A 16587-nucleotide genomic window follows, 5' to 3' on the forward strand; every position below is an offset into this window, starting at 1 on the left:
TCACTGGCACTGGCAGTGTGTCTGCCCTGTAGTCGCCTGAATAGGAGAGCCTCTCGCTGGTTCTCCTCCAATGTCTCCATCTTCCGGAGCATAACCTGTAATGTGTCTGTCATTAAAGACAAGTAAAACAAGTTTACAAGAGTTAGCATGATTGGCATACACTGTGGTTCTTCTAGATTAGCTGTAACATTTATGTAAATAACAAATGTTACCTTGAATGGTTGTATACAAAGCATATTTTTTTTTGAGTGTCTTATATTTGCACTTGCCTGGCTGCCAGCTGTTTTCCTGGGCCCCCAATTGGTTCACCTCCACCAGACCAGAGTTGACATCTAGGGGTATGGAATCTGGTGATGCAAAAGTTTTAAGTCATGCTTTTGCTTCAAAACATAGCCTTTAGGTTGCCATGGCTCATACAATTATTGTCACTGTTTTAAACGGTCATTCATTACTTTACCATCATTTCCCAGGGACACAGTGCTAGGCCGTGTGACGGTGGTAGGATAATCTGTACAGAAATGAAAATGGAATGTAGTTTATGTACATAGTTATAGCATATTGATATAAAAGGAGTAGCATTGCACATATGTGATCGTTCGAAAGCAGGGCCCCACATCGTAGCGTCGCACATGTGTGATTCTGAACATTCCAACCGACTGTTTTCCGATGGACAAAAACTATATGACAAACGCTATAGTATGGCTTCAAAATTTACAATTAGTAGGCTAACAAGTAACACTAGCAGGTAGTAGCATTGCTACGAGTATTATGCTAGGTTACTAGGTAACGGAAGCTAATTAAAGCAACCTAGCTGCCGTTTTGGAAAAATAACTGGTGGTAGCGTCGGAAATATTTAAAACTCACGCATCTAAAAGGTTAAAACGAATAAACTTATCCAAAAAAAGATGTCATGTACAAATTGGAAAAATTAGTGACATGATACTTTTATAGACGCCATTGCTGTGATTAAAACGTGATCAGCCACGCTAGCTCCACAGTCTTTGAAAATTCCGGGCTAAATAAACTATTTTGGGACAAGGTTTTTTAACAGTTCTGAACGTTTATTTTCACTGATTCTTTTGTGGGTGATTTGTGAGAAGCTAAACTTTGAAAACATGTAGGCCTATGCATTTTCAGTATTTCAACATAACTTTCTGGAGGGTTTAACCTCTACTGTACTGTAGCTATCGAAATCCTAACGTAAACAATGTGAATCTGATAGCACATAAACAGGCTAAATGGCCTACATTTCAAACATATACGTATAAGTATGCCCCATCAAATTTCTTAAAATATGTTTATATATTTCTGTAAAGAAACTCACCTTTGAAGTAGCTAATTTCCAGTTGAAATCCAATGCGTACAAGACGGTGTTGAACCCCTGCAAAATCTCTTCTGAAACCCCAATTTGAGCGATGCGTTGAAATGGGCATGCGCAAAGTTGTTGCTCAGGGGCAGACTGAGGGGCAGGTTTGCTAAGGAAGAATTGTAATATTCTGTGATGACTTGTCTTTGGAAATGAAACTCTTAAGAGTCGCTTACCTTTTGGTCACATTTAACAATTTTGTATCACAAAAATTATTGGAGCACAAATTTGCATTGTGTGTCATACAGCTTTGGTGTGCTATACAAAGAATGTTTGCTTAATCATGTTACACATCACACATTGATTGCTTTTGTACATGTTTATAGTAAAGAATGAAAGACTAAATTATATTCCAGATTCAGTCTTATTTATTAAAGCTATGTTTCTGCATATGAGAAAATTGATGACCAATGACATGCTGGGGCTGAGCTGCACATGAATTACATGCATTGTCTACATTTATACGTGCTGGGTGCAACATTTAATATTGTGTGTGATTGAAATTCATGTAGACTATGGGTACATTGCAAAAGTGTCAGAACTGAGAGCAGTCCAGTGTGATCTCTCCATCTCTGGATAAACCACTATATGCACTCGAGATCCGTTGTCCTGCGACCAAAGAGCGACTTAGCCGCAACTTAACCCATGGTACCAAAATTAATGTATCCAGCCGACCAAGGTACAACGTCTTGGCAACGTTGTCCACGGGACCAAAAAATAACGTAACCAGCCGACCAAGGTACGACGTCGCGGCAACGTTGTCCACGGGTCTAAAAATAAGGTAATTAGCCGACCAATGTACAACGTCACGGCAACGTTGTCCATGGGACCAAAAAATAACGTAACCAGCCGACCAAGGTACGACGTCGCGGCAACGTTGTCCAGGGGACCAAAAAATAACGTAACCAGCCGACCAAGGTACGACGTCGCGGCAACGTTGTCCAGGGGACCAACAAATAACGTAACCAGCCGACCAAGGTACGACGTCGCGGCAACGTTGCCCACGGGTCTAAAAATAACGTAACCAGCCGACCAAGGTACAACGTCGCGGCAACGTTGTCCAGGGGACCAACTGGCAACATTCCCTTTATAACGTAGCTACGACGTTGCCACGACGTTGCCAGAAGGTAACGTCGCGGGTTACCAACTGAGCACTTACTGGCAACGTTGCCGCAACGTCATGTGTTAGCTGGGTAGTTTAGAGTAATTTAGCGCACTCCTGTGAATGTGGGCCACCCGAAGGACAGAATTTGAGGTAAATATGTTTTAATACAAACTTTAGCTCTGCTATCTATGTATTTGTATGTTTATCCAACGTGAAATAGCCATATCGAACATAAATGTATATTAATTTCTAGCCAATTTGAGTTGGCACTGGTTTTCTAATTCGGCTAAATTGAGACGTCGTACAGTACTGTATCGTCTTAATTTGTACAGTACAGTACTGTAGCTAACAATCTTATCGATAGCACTAGTTAGCTCTAAATCGGATGCCTACACACTAGTGGTTAAGGATACAGAAAATACAAAACAGCTGAAGCTACTTTTGGACAGGTGAAGGCTACAGCTCTAGCTAGTCAAGTAGCTCTAGAGTAGCAAGCTACTTTTGGACAGTTAGACTAGAGCTACTGTACAATGAACCAAGACGTTTTGCAAGAAAAGTAGCTATCATAATGACAGTTGGCTGTCATTGCCACTTAGCGTCATTGTTGTCCTGGTTACGGACTCAGACGCGCATGATCTCTACTTACTCTTGCTACGTCGGACAAGCTCTAAATCGGATGCCTACACACTAGTGGTGTCGTCTCTTTAAGGATACAGAAAATACAAAACAGCTGAAGCTACTTTTGGACAGGTGAAGGCCACAGCTCTAGCTAGTCAAGTAGCGTTAGCTCTACTGTAGAGTAGCAAGCTACTTTTGGACAGTTAGCTCTAGACTATAGCTACAATAAACCAAGACGTTTTGCAAGAAAAGTATCATAATGACATGCTACGTTGCTACGTCGGACAAATGTTCACGATGAGTAGATGAAGGAAAGTTGATTAGCATTAGCTAGATGGTTGTAAATATCTGGATACTGAAGGTCAGGGAAGCTTTCCGTTTCACTTGTTACGGTCCTAAAAATAACTCCAGGAGCATATGGATACAATACACTTCCACTTAATGTTCTTTGCATTTGATCTGCTGTCTAACTGTAGCTAATTCATGTTGCAGGTGTTGATTCCGGACGTACTGGTGGAGGACGAGGAGGAAGAGGGAGAGGATGAGGAGGGGTTGACACAATTAAATATAAGAAAATTAATTCAGGCTTTTAAAATGCATTTGAATAAAGTGTTTGTTTATACTGTAAATCGTGTTTTTTCTTCTATAAGCATACACATAATAAGTTACAATACAGCCTGTTATACAAGTTGATTTTTTAAAATAAAGAAGTTAAATTACATTGTTGAGTTTAAGTGAACACATTCAGTTTAGTTTTGCACTATAGGCTAATATGCATTGTATACTTTGTATACAATACATATCCATTATATGCATAAATGAGACTATAAATTAAGGTTCAGAAATTGATTCTGCATTTGGTATGCGAAAGTTATCAGGACGTCGCAAGGGAACGTCCCCATGACGTCGCAGACAAACGTCCCCTGAACGTCCCCTAAATGTTATGAGGACGTTACATGGACGTCCCGGGGACGTTTGTCTGCGACGTCCCCGGGACCTTCAGGGGACCCTACAAAAAGACGTCATGGGGACGTTCCCTTGCGACGTCCTGATAACATTCGGGGACGTCCTGGGGACGTCATTTTGTTAGCTGGGGATTTACTTAAGGGGGTTGCACAGAATCCCTTATATGGTTTCCTTAGCTAAGGTGAAACGTTAAGGGATTTACTACATTAAAAGTGATTTCACAGCAGTAAAATTCGACCGTTTCCACGGTGACCGCGTCTGTTCAGTTTTATCGTTAGTAGGCCTACATCACCTTACAAGAGCTATACAGTAGAGCTAAAAATGGAAGAAAAAAAGGCAAGAAAACCGAATTGGTCAGAGGAGGAAAAGATTGTCCTTCTACAGGAATATAGCAAAAGAAAACACATACTGAAAAGTAAATTCGATCCGCACATAACATCCCACAAAAAACTACGAATGTGGGAGGAAATAGCAACCAACTCACGAAGTTTGATCAAACGGTCAATTTCAGAAATTGAAAACAAATATGATAACTTAACTGTAATGTCCAAAAAAGAGATCACGCATTTCAGGAAGGAGTCCAACAAAACTGGTGAGATCAACTTTACTTGTAGGTGTAGCTTACTGTAGTTGCTACACAGTAACGTTTTGTAACATTTACTGTTACAGTAGCTAGTCGAGGTAGACTAGCCGACCCGTAAATACTGTAGCCTTCCATTGGGTTTTCGCAGTCGCGGAACACTCTTCTTGGGATAGGCCTACGTTCATTTATATCCATAAACTCGGCCATGTTGCGGATTAAAAATGAACTAGACTCTAGTTCATTTTTAATCCGCAACATGGCCGAGTAACTTAAGGTACCTCTAGTTACTAGAGGTACCTTAAGTTTTCTTCCTTAGTTTGGTTGCTAAGGTCTTTCGTGCAACGCTTTAACGAACTTTAAGGGATTCCTTAAGTATAAGACGAAGTTAAGGAGAAAACCTTAAATACTTAAGGGAACATTTAAGGAAACCTTAAGGAAAATACTTAAGGGTGCTTTGTGCAACCGATTACATTTTAAGGAAACCTTAACTCTGACTTTAAGGAAAATCTTAACTTAAGGTGCTTTGTGCAACCGGCCCCTGGACTTCTGTGTGCTGCTGCAGTGGCTATTTGGCAAGCTCAGAAGAGCGTGCTGACATGGAATTCTGCGGGCATCGGTTTGTGTTTTCGGTTAAACTGCTTTGATTTTACCTTTTTTTGGGGGGGGGGGGGATTTATCAATCTAAATGAATGCACTGACTAATAAAGTAAATTGTTAAAACTTTTGATTCTACTGGGGCACAGCAGATTTATACTGGGGCACATGCCCCAGTAAAAAGTCTAGACGCCCCTGGTATTGGAAAATAAATGTAGTACACACACGTGCTCCGTGGTGTTTTTGGACTTTGAAGAAGTTGCATTGGACATAGAATATGATCAGAACTTTGAAAAAAACAATTGTCAATTGTGTGCAGGGCCGGGGTGGGTAATCGGGAGAATCGGGAAAGTTCCCGGTGGGCCGCTTCACTTTTGGGTCGGTGGGCCGCTTCACTTTTGGGCTTTTGAGGATTTTTTTGTTGTTGACATTTGTCACGTTAGTCTATCTTCTCTTAAAGTAGACTACACACGTTCTGCATTCTGACACCTCAGCCTCTGCATGGGTTGTACCATGTGAGGGAGTTCTCCCCGAGTTGGTTGGGTCCATAGCCTGTCTTTTCCAAAAAGTTTTCTCAGATCGGCTACCGATAGCTGGGACGGGCGCTACTGTAACGATACGCGTCAGTGAGGATGGATGGGAGCAGGGCCGGAGTGATGGCATCACTAGACAAGGTTTTACCAATTGAAAAACATCTGTTTATTTTACATAAAGCTCAAAAAACTATTTTGCGCTCAAATAATGGCCAAAAATGTTCGCTCGCGGGCAGTGCGCGCTCGCATTAAGTGTAGAACTCCCTATCTTGCATCACATCAAACCCTTAAGTCCTAGGTTGGGGCAAAGCTCCGAATGTTTACAACGTCTGGCTCCGTGCCTGATTAACACTCGGATCGTTAAGCAGTCTCAAAAATTGTATCAATATAAAAAATTATACGATCCCTTTCTGTAATCATGATACCCCCCAGAAAGGTTCACTGCACCCCCAGTCAAAGCAGGCTGCATCCGGCCCTGTTTGGTATACAAAAAAAAGGGCCGGTCTTGGGCTTACTATGATTGCCTCAATGCACTTCATTAAAAAGTACAACAGAGCGAAAAGCGTTAATTTAGGTGGGGGGGGGGGGGGGGGGGGGTTGGACGGGTGTGATTGTCTTTTCAACTGATACCGTATGGCATTTTTGGCCTTGTTTGTACACACACTGGAGCCCCGTATTGTAATGTTTATAATATATATTAAAGGTTCATTAAAGATGTATTAACTAAGTAGCAACTAGCAAACTCAGTCAACATGTGCCTCCAGCTTAGTGTGTGTCTTCTACTAAATAACCTGCTGCTGTGTCGTCAAGATAGTAGGCCTACAGATCAAAGGTTTAAAAAAGCTAGTCGTTGCTGCCCTCTGATGTTCGGAAGTAATAACACCTCCAATCATTGCACATCTCTCCCTCTCTCTTTTTCACTAGTGCCAGTATGCATAATACGGCCGATCAGACAAACGAGTAATGGCTCGTTATACCATTTGTGTTTTATTGTTAGATGGTTGAGCGGTTAAGGAATCGGGCTATTAACCAGAAGATTTCCAGTTCGATTCCCGGCTGTCCCAAATGACATTGGGTCCTTGGGCAAGGCACTTCACCCTACTTGCCTCGGGGAGAATGCTCTGGATAAGAGCGTCGGCTAAATGACTAAATGTAAATGGTTATTCCGTTATTCCAAAATAAAACAAAACGGAAACGAAGAATTTCCCCATAATCTGGTTCTGACATCTTAAATGGACAAAACGATATTACGAGCCTATTTTTTTTGCAGATATCAGCATAAAGGATATGGAATTATCAAAACAACGATTATTGGCTCGTTATACCATTTGTGTTATATGGTCAGGGGCGGACTGGCCATTGGGGATACCGGGGCAATCCCCGGTGGGCCGACGGGGTTGGGATGGTCCAAAATACCGGACCACTTCCATCTCCAACCGGCCCTCTCTCTGACATCGCTGGCACCTCCAATTATTTTCCAGTGTACACAGCTTGAACACGTATAATTTGCTCTAAAACCTGTAGTCTAAATCACTGACTGACCTTTATACTCCTCCTCGCGATCTGTATTCACACACTCATGGTGCTTATTTTTTGAACATTTTCTGAAGTGTCTTCTGAAATGTTTTCTTACGGACTTCGGAAGTTCAACGTAAAAAAATATCTCCACCTTATTAATGAACGCCTGAAAATGGGTTCCAAAATCCAAAATAATTTTAAGTGTATGGATATTTTTCCAAGTAGGCCACTGACTGGTCGATACGTGTGATGCATTGAGTGGGCAACGCGCCGTGTATTGAGTGGGCAACGCGCCGTGTACTGAGTGGGCCGCGCGCCGTGTATTGAGTGGGCCGGTCTGACAGTAACTCCCGGGCCACTTTTTCCCCCAAGTCCGCCCCTGTATATGGTTATTTCATTATTCCCCCCAAAACCAATACAACCCACAACAAGCCGTTAAACTTAAATGTGTGTTTGAGTTACTAAAGTGACAAAACGATATTACGGCCCTATATTGCGTTTGTTAACATTGGTTGCAAAATAGAAAAACCAATAGCCACCAGGTACACGGACCGTGTACCTGGTGGCTATACGGTCCGTGTAACTGCACTTCTAAGCATTGTGCGCATAGTCAACTCCGGCCCCAATGCGATTGTGGTCGTGATTGACTGCGAGAGATAAACAGAGAACGCGAGTTCGCATACACAGGCGGTAAGATAAAACTACTTTGTAATGTCGCTTACATTGGTTGCGTATCTATTTATAATTTCTGGTGTTGTCTTGTTTCATAAAGTTTGATTCCGTTTCTGGGTTAACTTGGCAAGTTACAAGCTAGTTCCGTAGCCAACAAGCTATTTAGGAACACCTAGGCTATAATTATGAATCGGCTTGCTTATCCAGCAACGTTATTATAACTAAAACCTAGTAGGAACCTTATAATACGTTTTCGAATGCTAGAGAGAAATTATATTAACTTAAGGTGTGTTAGCTCAACAAAGCAATACTTTTCCTATTACTCAAGGTTAGCTTGTGTGGACCACTGAATAAGTCACCAAGCAAACCCTGTCTGTTGAAAAACGTTATTGCTTTGTTCACCCTTTTCTTTGTTACAGTGTATTACACTGTAATAGAGGGACAATGTTAGGCTACTGAACTTATTTAACACATTTATCTGACTTTTAGAGAATGATGTACAACTTCACATTTATATGCAGTGTGAACTATCCATTGACTTTGACTCTGTGTCCAGTTGTTCCAGGTGCTGGGCTGAGAGGTGGTGTGGTGTAGTGTACGGCAGGCCAGGGACAATGCAGTCCATCAAATGTGTTGTAGTGGGTGACGGAGCCGTGGGCAAGACCTGTCTGCTTATCTCCTACACTACCAATGCTTTCCCGGAGGAGTACATACCAACCGTGTTTGATAACTACAGTGCCCAGACCAGTGTGGATGGTCGCACTGTCAGTCTGAACCTTTGGGACACAGCAGGACAGGAGGAGTATGACCGCCTCCGCACCCTCTCCTATCCGCAAACTAACGTCTTCATCATCTGCTTTTCGATCGGGAGCCCTTCCTCCTATGCTAACGTGCGCCTTAAGTGGCATTCTGAGGTGTCGCACCACTGCACAGCGGTGCCCATTCTCCTGGTGGGCACCAAGAAGGACCTGCGTGAGGACATGGAGACGGTGAAGAAGCTGAAGGAGCAGGGGCTGGTCCCCAGCACTCAGCAGCAGGGCGGGGGCCTAGCCAAGCAGATCGGGGCAGTGAAATACATGGAGTGTTCGTCCCTGCAGCAGGATGGAGTCAGAGATGTGTTTGCCGAGGCAGTGAGGGCTGTTCTATACCCTGTCACACGGAAGAATGGCAAAAAGTGTGTGGTGTTGTAAAATTAGGGCTGTTAGGACTAGGAGAAAGAGGAGGAGAGACAAGTAGAGAAAAGAAGGAAAGACAGTTGTTTAGAAAATTTACGAGACTTTTGTTTCCCGTCTTTGTCATCTCATCCTGTCAAGTCTTAGATGTCCAGGCTGATATTGTTTCACCATCATCATCATCTTTACTGAAATGACGATGACCAAAGAAGTGACCAAAGATCTTGGTCACTTTGGATCTGATATTGTTTCGCCATCATCATCATCTTTACTGAAATGATTCCTTGCTCCAAATCACCACATCTAATTTTCTTGATTTTTATTTATGTTTTTAAGAATATAATGCTGATTTTTTAGTGCTCAAGTTATAGGGACTGACTGTGAATAGATGCAGACAGATACAGCACTGTACTTTGATCAGATCAAATTGACTGTCTGTACTGTAAGAATTGACTGGCTTGCTACTGGGCTGGCTGTTTGGATGGTTTGCAAACTGGTACCTATGCTCCCCTTCTCCACCTCTCCTTGCCAAGCATCGAGGAGATAGAGAAAAGCAAAGCCTTTACAAGCAGTCCAGGCTTCCTGACAGAAGGGAGGGAGGTGGGGTGGGGGGAGTGGGGCAGGGATCAGGTGGCTGGAGCAGACAGAGATTAACCCTGGGAAACCCTTGCTACTGACTCTGTTAAGCATTGTTACAGCGTTAACTTAACCATGTGGGCTACACTTTCTTTGTATCAATTATAATGACACCACTTGAACAGTGCCATATTCTAAGGTAAATGCAACAGCAGAAATATTTCAGGCTGAAGATTATCTAGAGATGTTAGTGTTCAAGAGGTTGTGATGGTACCTACTCACTCGCCCCCTTTTTCCATCCCACATCCTGGTTGTGGAAACTGCTAGAATAGCTTTAAGAGCTTGCTGTATGCCCTGGCCAATGGCTGAAAATATCCATTGTGACATTGTCTTGAAATATGATTGTGTCCTCAAGCAGCACTGTGAGGAAGAGAGAGGATTGAGTGTGTGTGTTTTTTAACATTTTGAATTATTCAATTGACGGCTTTGGTCTGATGCCTGTGGTCATGACATTTTGAATTTTGAGTCATGATTGGTGGAGTTACTGTCACTGTCTGGGGAGGTAATGTTGTTGAGATGTTCCTGACGTTCTCTTTTTCTTTCTCTAGGCCAAATAGAATGTTAACTGGGTCACTGGGCCCAAAACTTTTAAATCAAAACCTGTAGCTTTAGTGATCCCCCTTGAGCCAGCCTATCTGTCTAGCCTTGCAGGTTGCAGCAGTGTGCAATGCAGTCCTTTATCTACTCTAGTGCCTTGTCACAATCAGACACTACCAAAGCTGTTGATCAAGCTAAGATGTCTTATCACAGTACTATTGGACTTGAAACTGGATACACACACATCTGACCAAGGCCCGGACTAGTTTTAGAAAGCTTACTCTGTTTCCTGTTAGAGGTGAACACCCTCCCTGTAAAAATCAACCAAGAGGTATTAAAAAAACATATGCTCTGTGTGTGTGCACAGCATATGTTTTAAAATATGCTTTTAAATCGTATACTCCATTCCCAGCTCTTCTCAGTGGAGGGTGGTTTGTTGCCTGCATAATACTGGTGCATTGAGACTAGGGCTTGCAAGGGCTTGATTCTTGACGAAAACATATGGCCACACCAAGGACTAGTTTAATTTGATTGCATAGAGGTAAGAATTTTCCAGTGAAATAGCCTGTGGGAAATGTTTGTGGATTTTGTTAAACAGTAACCACTGGTCCTGTTGAGGGCTAAGCAGTGAGAGATAAGCCAGGTTTAAATGATAATTTCCGAGAAGCATTAGTGTGTTTTCCGGGTAACTGTAGAGTCTTGTTTAACTGACACAGATCAAGTGTAGCCCACATAAAGTGTGATGGATTTAACAAACTAAAATGCATTTATTGGTGTAATCACCATGTTTTTATAGCCTTGTTTATAGACAGGCATGGCAAGGCGTGATTTTTCTGGGACAAGGCTAGTTCTGATCTGTGTCTGGGACTAAGCCTGTCTTACTAAGCGTATAGATAAGAGATATTGTTTTGAACCACAGAATGGTTCATTTGAGCTAAGTGGAAAGAAACTTGATTCTAGCTTGACATTGTTGGAGATTAGTTTTTATGTGTTTATGATTTATTTTGCATCATAACTAGCTGCAGCTATTTTTGTGGTGTTAGCAAAGAACGTGATGTACAAAGAATAATATAAATAAAGTAACCAATTTACGATAAAATCTTATGAGAAACTAAACATAAAACATACAAAACCGTTTCAAAACAAAATAAAACCTTTAAAATGTGACAAGACAAAAGAAGTAATCAAGACATTCAGCCATTTAACTGATTGGCAGGTGCATTTGCAGAGTCTGTGTGAGGGAGGAATGCTGTACTGTGTGTAAGTGAGAAAGTAGTGTTGAGCGTGTGGTATGCTTGTTTTTTATATTCCTGTGTCCTGATTTAAGCTGAACATGCTGTCAAAAAGAAGACACCTGTTGCTTCTTATTTCTTTGTATCCTCAAGGTTTTTGTTAGTGTGAATGTGCATGAACTGTGTACTGTATTTCTACACTTGGGAACTTGACCTGTACAGATCTATTTGTAATTATATAACAAATTTAAACTAAATGAGAGGTTTGCTTTTAAATTGTAAAATAAATGTATGTCTATATTTGACCTTACTGTCTTTGGCTTTTTTTAGTTCTGCTTCGTTTTTTTAAAATAATGACCTAACAACCAAAACTATGCCCCTTGACCTTATGGAAGAGGGGTTAACTGAACAGTGCATAAATATTAACAAAATATGCTGGAATTGCAGTTAATTTTCTCTATGGGTGAAATTAGTTAAATACATTTTAATAATATAGCAAATTAATTAAATGAAGTCCAAAGCAAACATGTTACAAATTGAAGGTTTTAAATCTTACCTACTGTACCATGATTATTGTAAATAGGAGAGAAAGTGTAAGAGGAGAGCAAAAAGCAGGAGCCAAGGAGAAGGACCTCAGGAGACAAAGAATCTAGAGAATAATTATCTTCCTTTATACCCAACTATAATCTTTGGAACAACCAATCAGACCACATCTTGACCCTTATCAACATATGACCACAAAATGCAACAGTAAAGTCACACAATGTGTGTGTGAAAACCATCAAGGATATGAGAGGATTATGAAACTAAAGAAATATGTAATTACCAAAACATGCTCATATCTACTCGATACATGTCAAAATACTCGTTGCCACTAGGTGACGACCAATACCCTTATGTTTTAAAGATCCTGTAAAGTAAATGACATGTTTTGCTTCTAAGTACATTATATACCTGTGAAATTAGTTCCTGAAAGCATGTGCAAAGCGCTAAAACTTTGTCACACTGAAATGTGGAGTTAAACCGAAGAACAGTTTCTCTTCCGTTTTCAGATCAGGTTTTAATGGGCGGAGCCAAAAAATGCCCTATCCACGTCATTTCGCCCTATCTACGTCAGATCACTGAATGGCTCCTCCTGCTGTACTGGTATTGTAGCCTACATCAGCTAGCTAGCTAGCTTCAGGATGTCTCCCACCACCCGCAACTGTATCTTCCCTGGATGCAAGAACTACAGCTGCGCTGCAACGCCATTTAAGTTCACTATTGCTAATGAAAGGAAAAATAGGTGGATAGATTTTGTGAAGAGACACGCTCATGGAAAGCTTCGGATAAACTCCAACAGCCGCCTCTGCACTGACCATTTCACAGCGGACAGTTTTAACATGGACCAGAGACAGACGGGGTTTACCAACACACGGCTTCTCTTGCAGCGCGGAGCCGTACCGAGCATCGCCCCTCCGGCCGTTCATCCTCCGGTCGCACCTGGACCATCCACCGCCGCCAGCAGTTCATCACTCAGTTCTGTGTGCTTGTTATAATTATACTAGATAACTTTTCCAGAGGTATCTCTGCTATGAGTTAGTGCAAACCGCTAAATTGATATTAGGCTACTCGGTGTAGAATGATGGTATTTTGGTGAAATGGTAGCTAATGTGTTAGAAGTAGCCTAGTTGGAGAGCTCACTGTCTGCCGTCTCTGGTGTCCATTTTTACTGTTACAGCTCAGGGGAACATTTCATTTATATGCATCTGTATGTTTCACTCATTGAACAAATAAATACTAATTCTATACGGTTTTGTTCGGCTTGACATAGCGTCCATTATCTGGGTCGGAGGTAGGCACTAGGCAGCGAGGGGCGTAGCTTCAGCTCCTTCAGGCGACACGCCCCCCCAGTCTCAAGGAGAGAAGACTGCTGATTTTTTCATGATTTCAAAGCCTAATTTAACATACTTGTCGGTGTTATTTCTTCATTAGAATTTGGATGGGTAGTTAATAACACATTATTCTGTGGTGTGGCGAACTTAAAACTCGTTTCCAGGTCCACTTTACAGGATCTTTAAACAAAAAACTGCCGCGTTATAGCGTCTCTCACGGCCCTGCCAGTAGGGTAGTCGAGGGTGATGGGGTCTACTACATCTGGGGGTTGCTGGCTGACAGGTGGGGCTCTCTCCCTTCTTATGGAGGCCACATTGTGGAGCACGACACAGGCTGTCACCACTTGACAAGCCCGGTCTGGGGCCACTCGGAGGCCATGCAGGCAGTTGAAGCGTGCTTTCAGGATCCCAAAGGTCATCTCTATCTTGACCCTTGTTCGGTTGAGGGCCACATTAAAGGAATTCTGTGGCCGTGTGTTGGGGTCCGGATAGGGGGTCATCAAAAAGGGCTGGCAGGCGTACCCTCGGTCCCCTACCAGCAATCCACTGAAGAGCCCTGAAGAAGAAAAATTATATTAGCATAATCGGTATAACAAAATGCAATACAAAATGTGAGTTACAATTGCCATACCTTGCTCTAGTCTGTGGCACAGTGCAGACTCCCTAAATATCCGGGAGTCATGGACTGACCCAGGCCACTTTGCCTCAATGCTGGTCACCAAGCACTGATGGTCACAAGTCATCTGCAAAATAATCTTGTGTTAGAATCCATCCACATAACAGCATTAACGTGAGGGAAACATCAATATGCATTAGAAGGACTCCTCCTTTACCAGTATGACCAAACATGTGTAGCCTGTCCTTTATGCTTTACCTGAACGTTGATGCTGTGGAATGACCTGCGATTTATGAAGTCGCCTTCATTCTCCCCCAGCGATGCAGCAATGGGGATATGGGTGCAATCGATTGCCCCAATCACCCTTGGGAAGCCTAAAGAGTTTGATAAATTTCAATATTATTATATATATATTTCATATGCAAGATTATTTATAGATGAAGTTTAAATTTAAGTGAATATTTACCTGCTATTTCATAAAATCCCTCTTTAATTGCCTGCATGGGCAAGTGCCCTGGGAACACAACAAATGTGCTCAAGAGCTGTGTTAAAGCAAGCACCACCTTGCGAATTGCGCAGCAGACCGTGTTCTTGCTCAGGTTCTCCGCATCACCCACACTGTACATGAAAGTACCCGTAGCGAGATAACGCAACGCTACGCATACAGTCTGTGGGACTGTGAGCGCACGGCTTTGATGTGTTGCATTGACAACATACGGCTCAAGAAGCTGGCAAAGATAAGACATTCCCTCAGCTGAGAATCGATATCTTTCATAAAGATGGCCATCATGGAATGCCAACGGGTTTTGTCGGTCTCAAAAAGTTCTGGCTCTTCTGAGCGCACCTCTCACTATCCGCCCCAAGCTCCACGGGGTCTTCTACGAACGGTGACGCCATTACGCCTGGGACACACTGCCTGCGATCGGCTGCGATCTGCTGCGACGCGCCTGGAAGCGCCTCCTTTTTTCTTTCGGCGCCCATGTTATCAAATGGGACCGACCACACTCACTGCGAAGCGCCGCGATTGCCTGCGATCGCCTGCGATCTGCAGCGATCGTTTCGGCAGCTGGTCGAATTTTTTTGCGAGACGCTTGCGAAATCGGCCGCAGGATGATGAAATACACCATATTAGTTGATATATTTGAATTAAAAAACATGTTATTAAGATTGTACTCCATTAATTGTAGACTACGGTGAACATTTGTAAAGTTGTAGACTTCATAATTAAACAATGTTGGTAACGAACGTCCTTTACATGTGGTTACCCTGATGAAAACAAATGTGTCACTCATTTTGGTCAGAGTCTACATGGCGCCGGGTCCACAGGTTAAAGAGGCCCAACGCATGCTCGCCGACCAGATTCTGAGTGTGGAGCAAGCAAACCCGGATTACCTTGTTATCGTACTCGGCGACTTTAACAAAGGTAATCTCAGCCACGAACTCCCTAAATACAGACAATTCATCAAATGCCCAACCAGAGAAGAGAACACTCTGGATCACTGCTACACTACAGTCAGTAGAGCCTACCACGCCGTCCCTCGTGCAGCACTGGGTCACTCTGACCATGCCATGGTCCATCTGATTCCTGCATACAGGCAGAAATTAAAGCTCTGTAAACCTGTTGTGAGGACATCAAAACAGTGGACCAGTGAGGCTATGGAGGATCTGCGGGCGTGCTTGGACTGTGTACTGACTGGGATATGTTCACGACTGCTACCAATAGTCTGGATGAACTCACAGAGGCTGTGACATCATACATCAGCTTCTGTGAGGACTGCTGTATTCCAACACGCACCAGGGTGAACTTCAACAACGACAAGCCCTGGTTCTCAGCAGAGCTCAGAAGGTTGAGGTCAGAGAAGGAGGAAGCTTTTAGGAGTGGGGATAGTACTCAGACTGAAGCACCAGTTCTATGCTAACGACTCTGCGTCTGTCTGGAGAGGGCTCAAGCAGATTACCAACTACAAGCCCAGAGCCCCCCACTCCACTAACGACTCCCGCCTGGCCAACGACCTGAACGAGTTCTACTGTAGATTTGAAAGACAATTGGACTGTCCTGATCTACCCCCTCCCACCCAAGAGGCCTCCCCCTCCCCCCCTCTACAGTGACGACTCTCTCCATTCAGGAGAGTGAAGTTAACAGACTTTTCTAGAGGCAGAACCCCCGCAAAGCAGCTGGGCCGGACTCTGTCTCTCCTGCCACCCTCAAGCACTGCGCTGACCAGCTGTCTCCGGTGTTTACCAACATCTTTAACACCTCCCTAGAGACATGCCATGTGCCAGCCTGTCTCAAGTCCTCCACCATCATCCCTGTGCCCAAAAAGCCAAGGCCAACAGGACTCAATGACTACAGACCCGTCGCCCTGACCTCTGTGGTCATGAAGTCTTTTGAGCGCCTTGTGCTGGCACACCTCCAATCCATCACCAACCCTTTCCTGGACCCACTGCAGTTTGCCTACAGAGCCAACAGGTCGGTGGATGACGCCGTTAACATGGCCCTCCACTTCACCCTACAGCACCTGGACTCCCCAGCATCCTACGCCAGGATCCTGTTTCTGGATTTCA

The 16587-nt window shown here is 43.2% G+C and overlaps 1 protein-coding gene, 1 long non-coding RNA gene and 1 pseudogene across 3 annotated transcripts; 1 reads left to right on the forward strand and 2 right to left on the reverse strand.

Annotated features, from left to right (window-relative positions):
• Window positions 1-294: 294 nt before the first annotated feature.
• Window positions 295-1420, reverse strand: LOC134031996 (uncharacterized). The gene is made up of 3 exons (XR_009931975.1): window positions 1325-1420; window positions 458-508; window positions 295-347 (listed from the first exon to the last, which is right to left on the reverse strand). It is a non-coding gene; the product is annotated as an uncharacterized LOC134031996 (long non-coding RNA).
• A 6431-nt stretch (window positions 1421-7851) lies between these two features.
• LOC134032593 (rho-related GTP-binding protein RhoG-like) lies at window positions 7852-11837 on the forward strand. Of its 2 annotated transcripts, none has more exons than XM_062476598.1 (2): window positions 7852-7973; window positions 8512-11837. In XM_062476598.1, exon 2 carries the CDS (start codon window positions 8570-8572, stop codon window positions 9143-9145), a length of 576 nt encoding a protein of 191 aa, XP_062332582.1. In that variant the 5' UTR covers window positions 7852-7973; window positions 8512-8569; the 3' UTR covers window positions 9146-11837. The 2 variants fall into 2 exon arrangements, with proteins under 2 accessions (XP_062332582.1, XP_062332581.1); XM_062476597.1 differs by having other exon boundaries at window positions 7902-7973; window positions 8521-11837.
• A 1751-nt stretch (window positions 11838-13588) lies between these two features.
• On the reverse strand, window positions 13589-14919 carry LOC134032999 (putative nuclease HARBI1; annotated as a pseudogene).
• Window positions 14920-16587: the final 1668 nt, after the last annotated feature.

This window comes from Osmerus eperlanus, chromosome 13 (genome assembly GCF_963692335.1).
Source record: "Osmerus eperlanus chromosome 13, fOsmEpe2.1, whole genome shotgun sequence".
Classification (NCBI taxonomy): Eukaryota; Metazoa; Chordata; class Actinopteri; order Osmeriformes; family Osmeridae; genus Osmerus; species Osmerus eperlanus.

Bases quoted from the DNA above. Each gene is read 5' to 3' on its own strand.
- LOC134032593 (XM_062476598.1), top strand. From the start codon at position 8,570: ATGCAGTCCATCAAATGTGTTGTAGTGGGTGACGGAGCCGTGGGCAAG.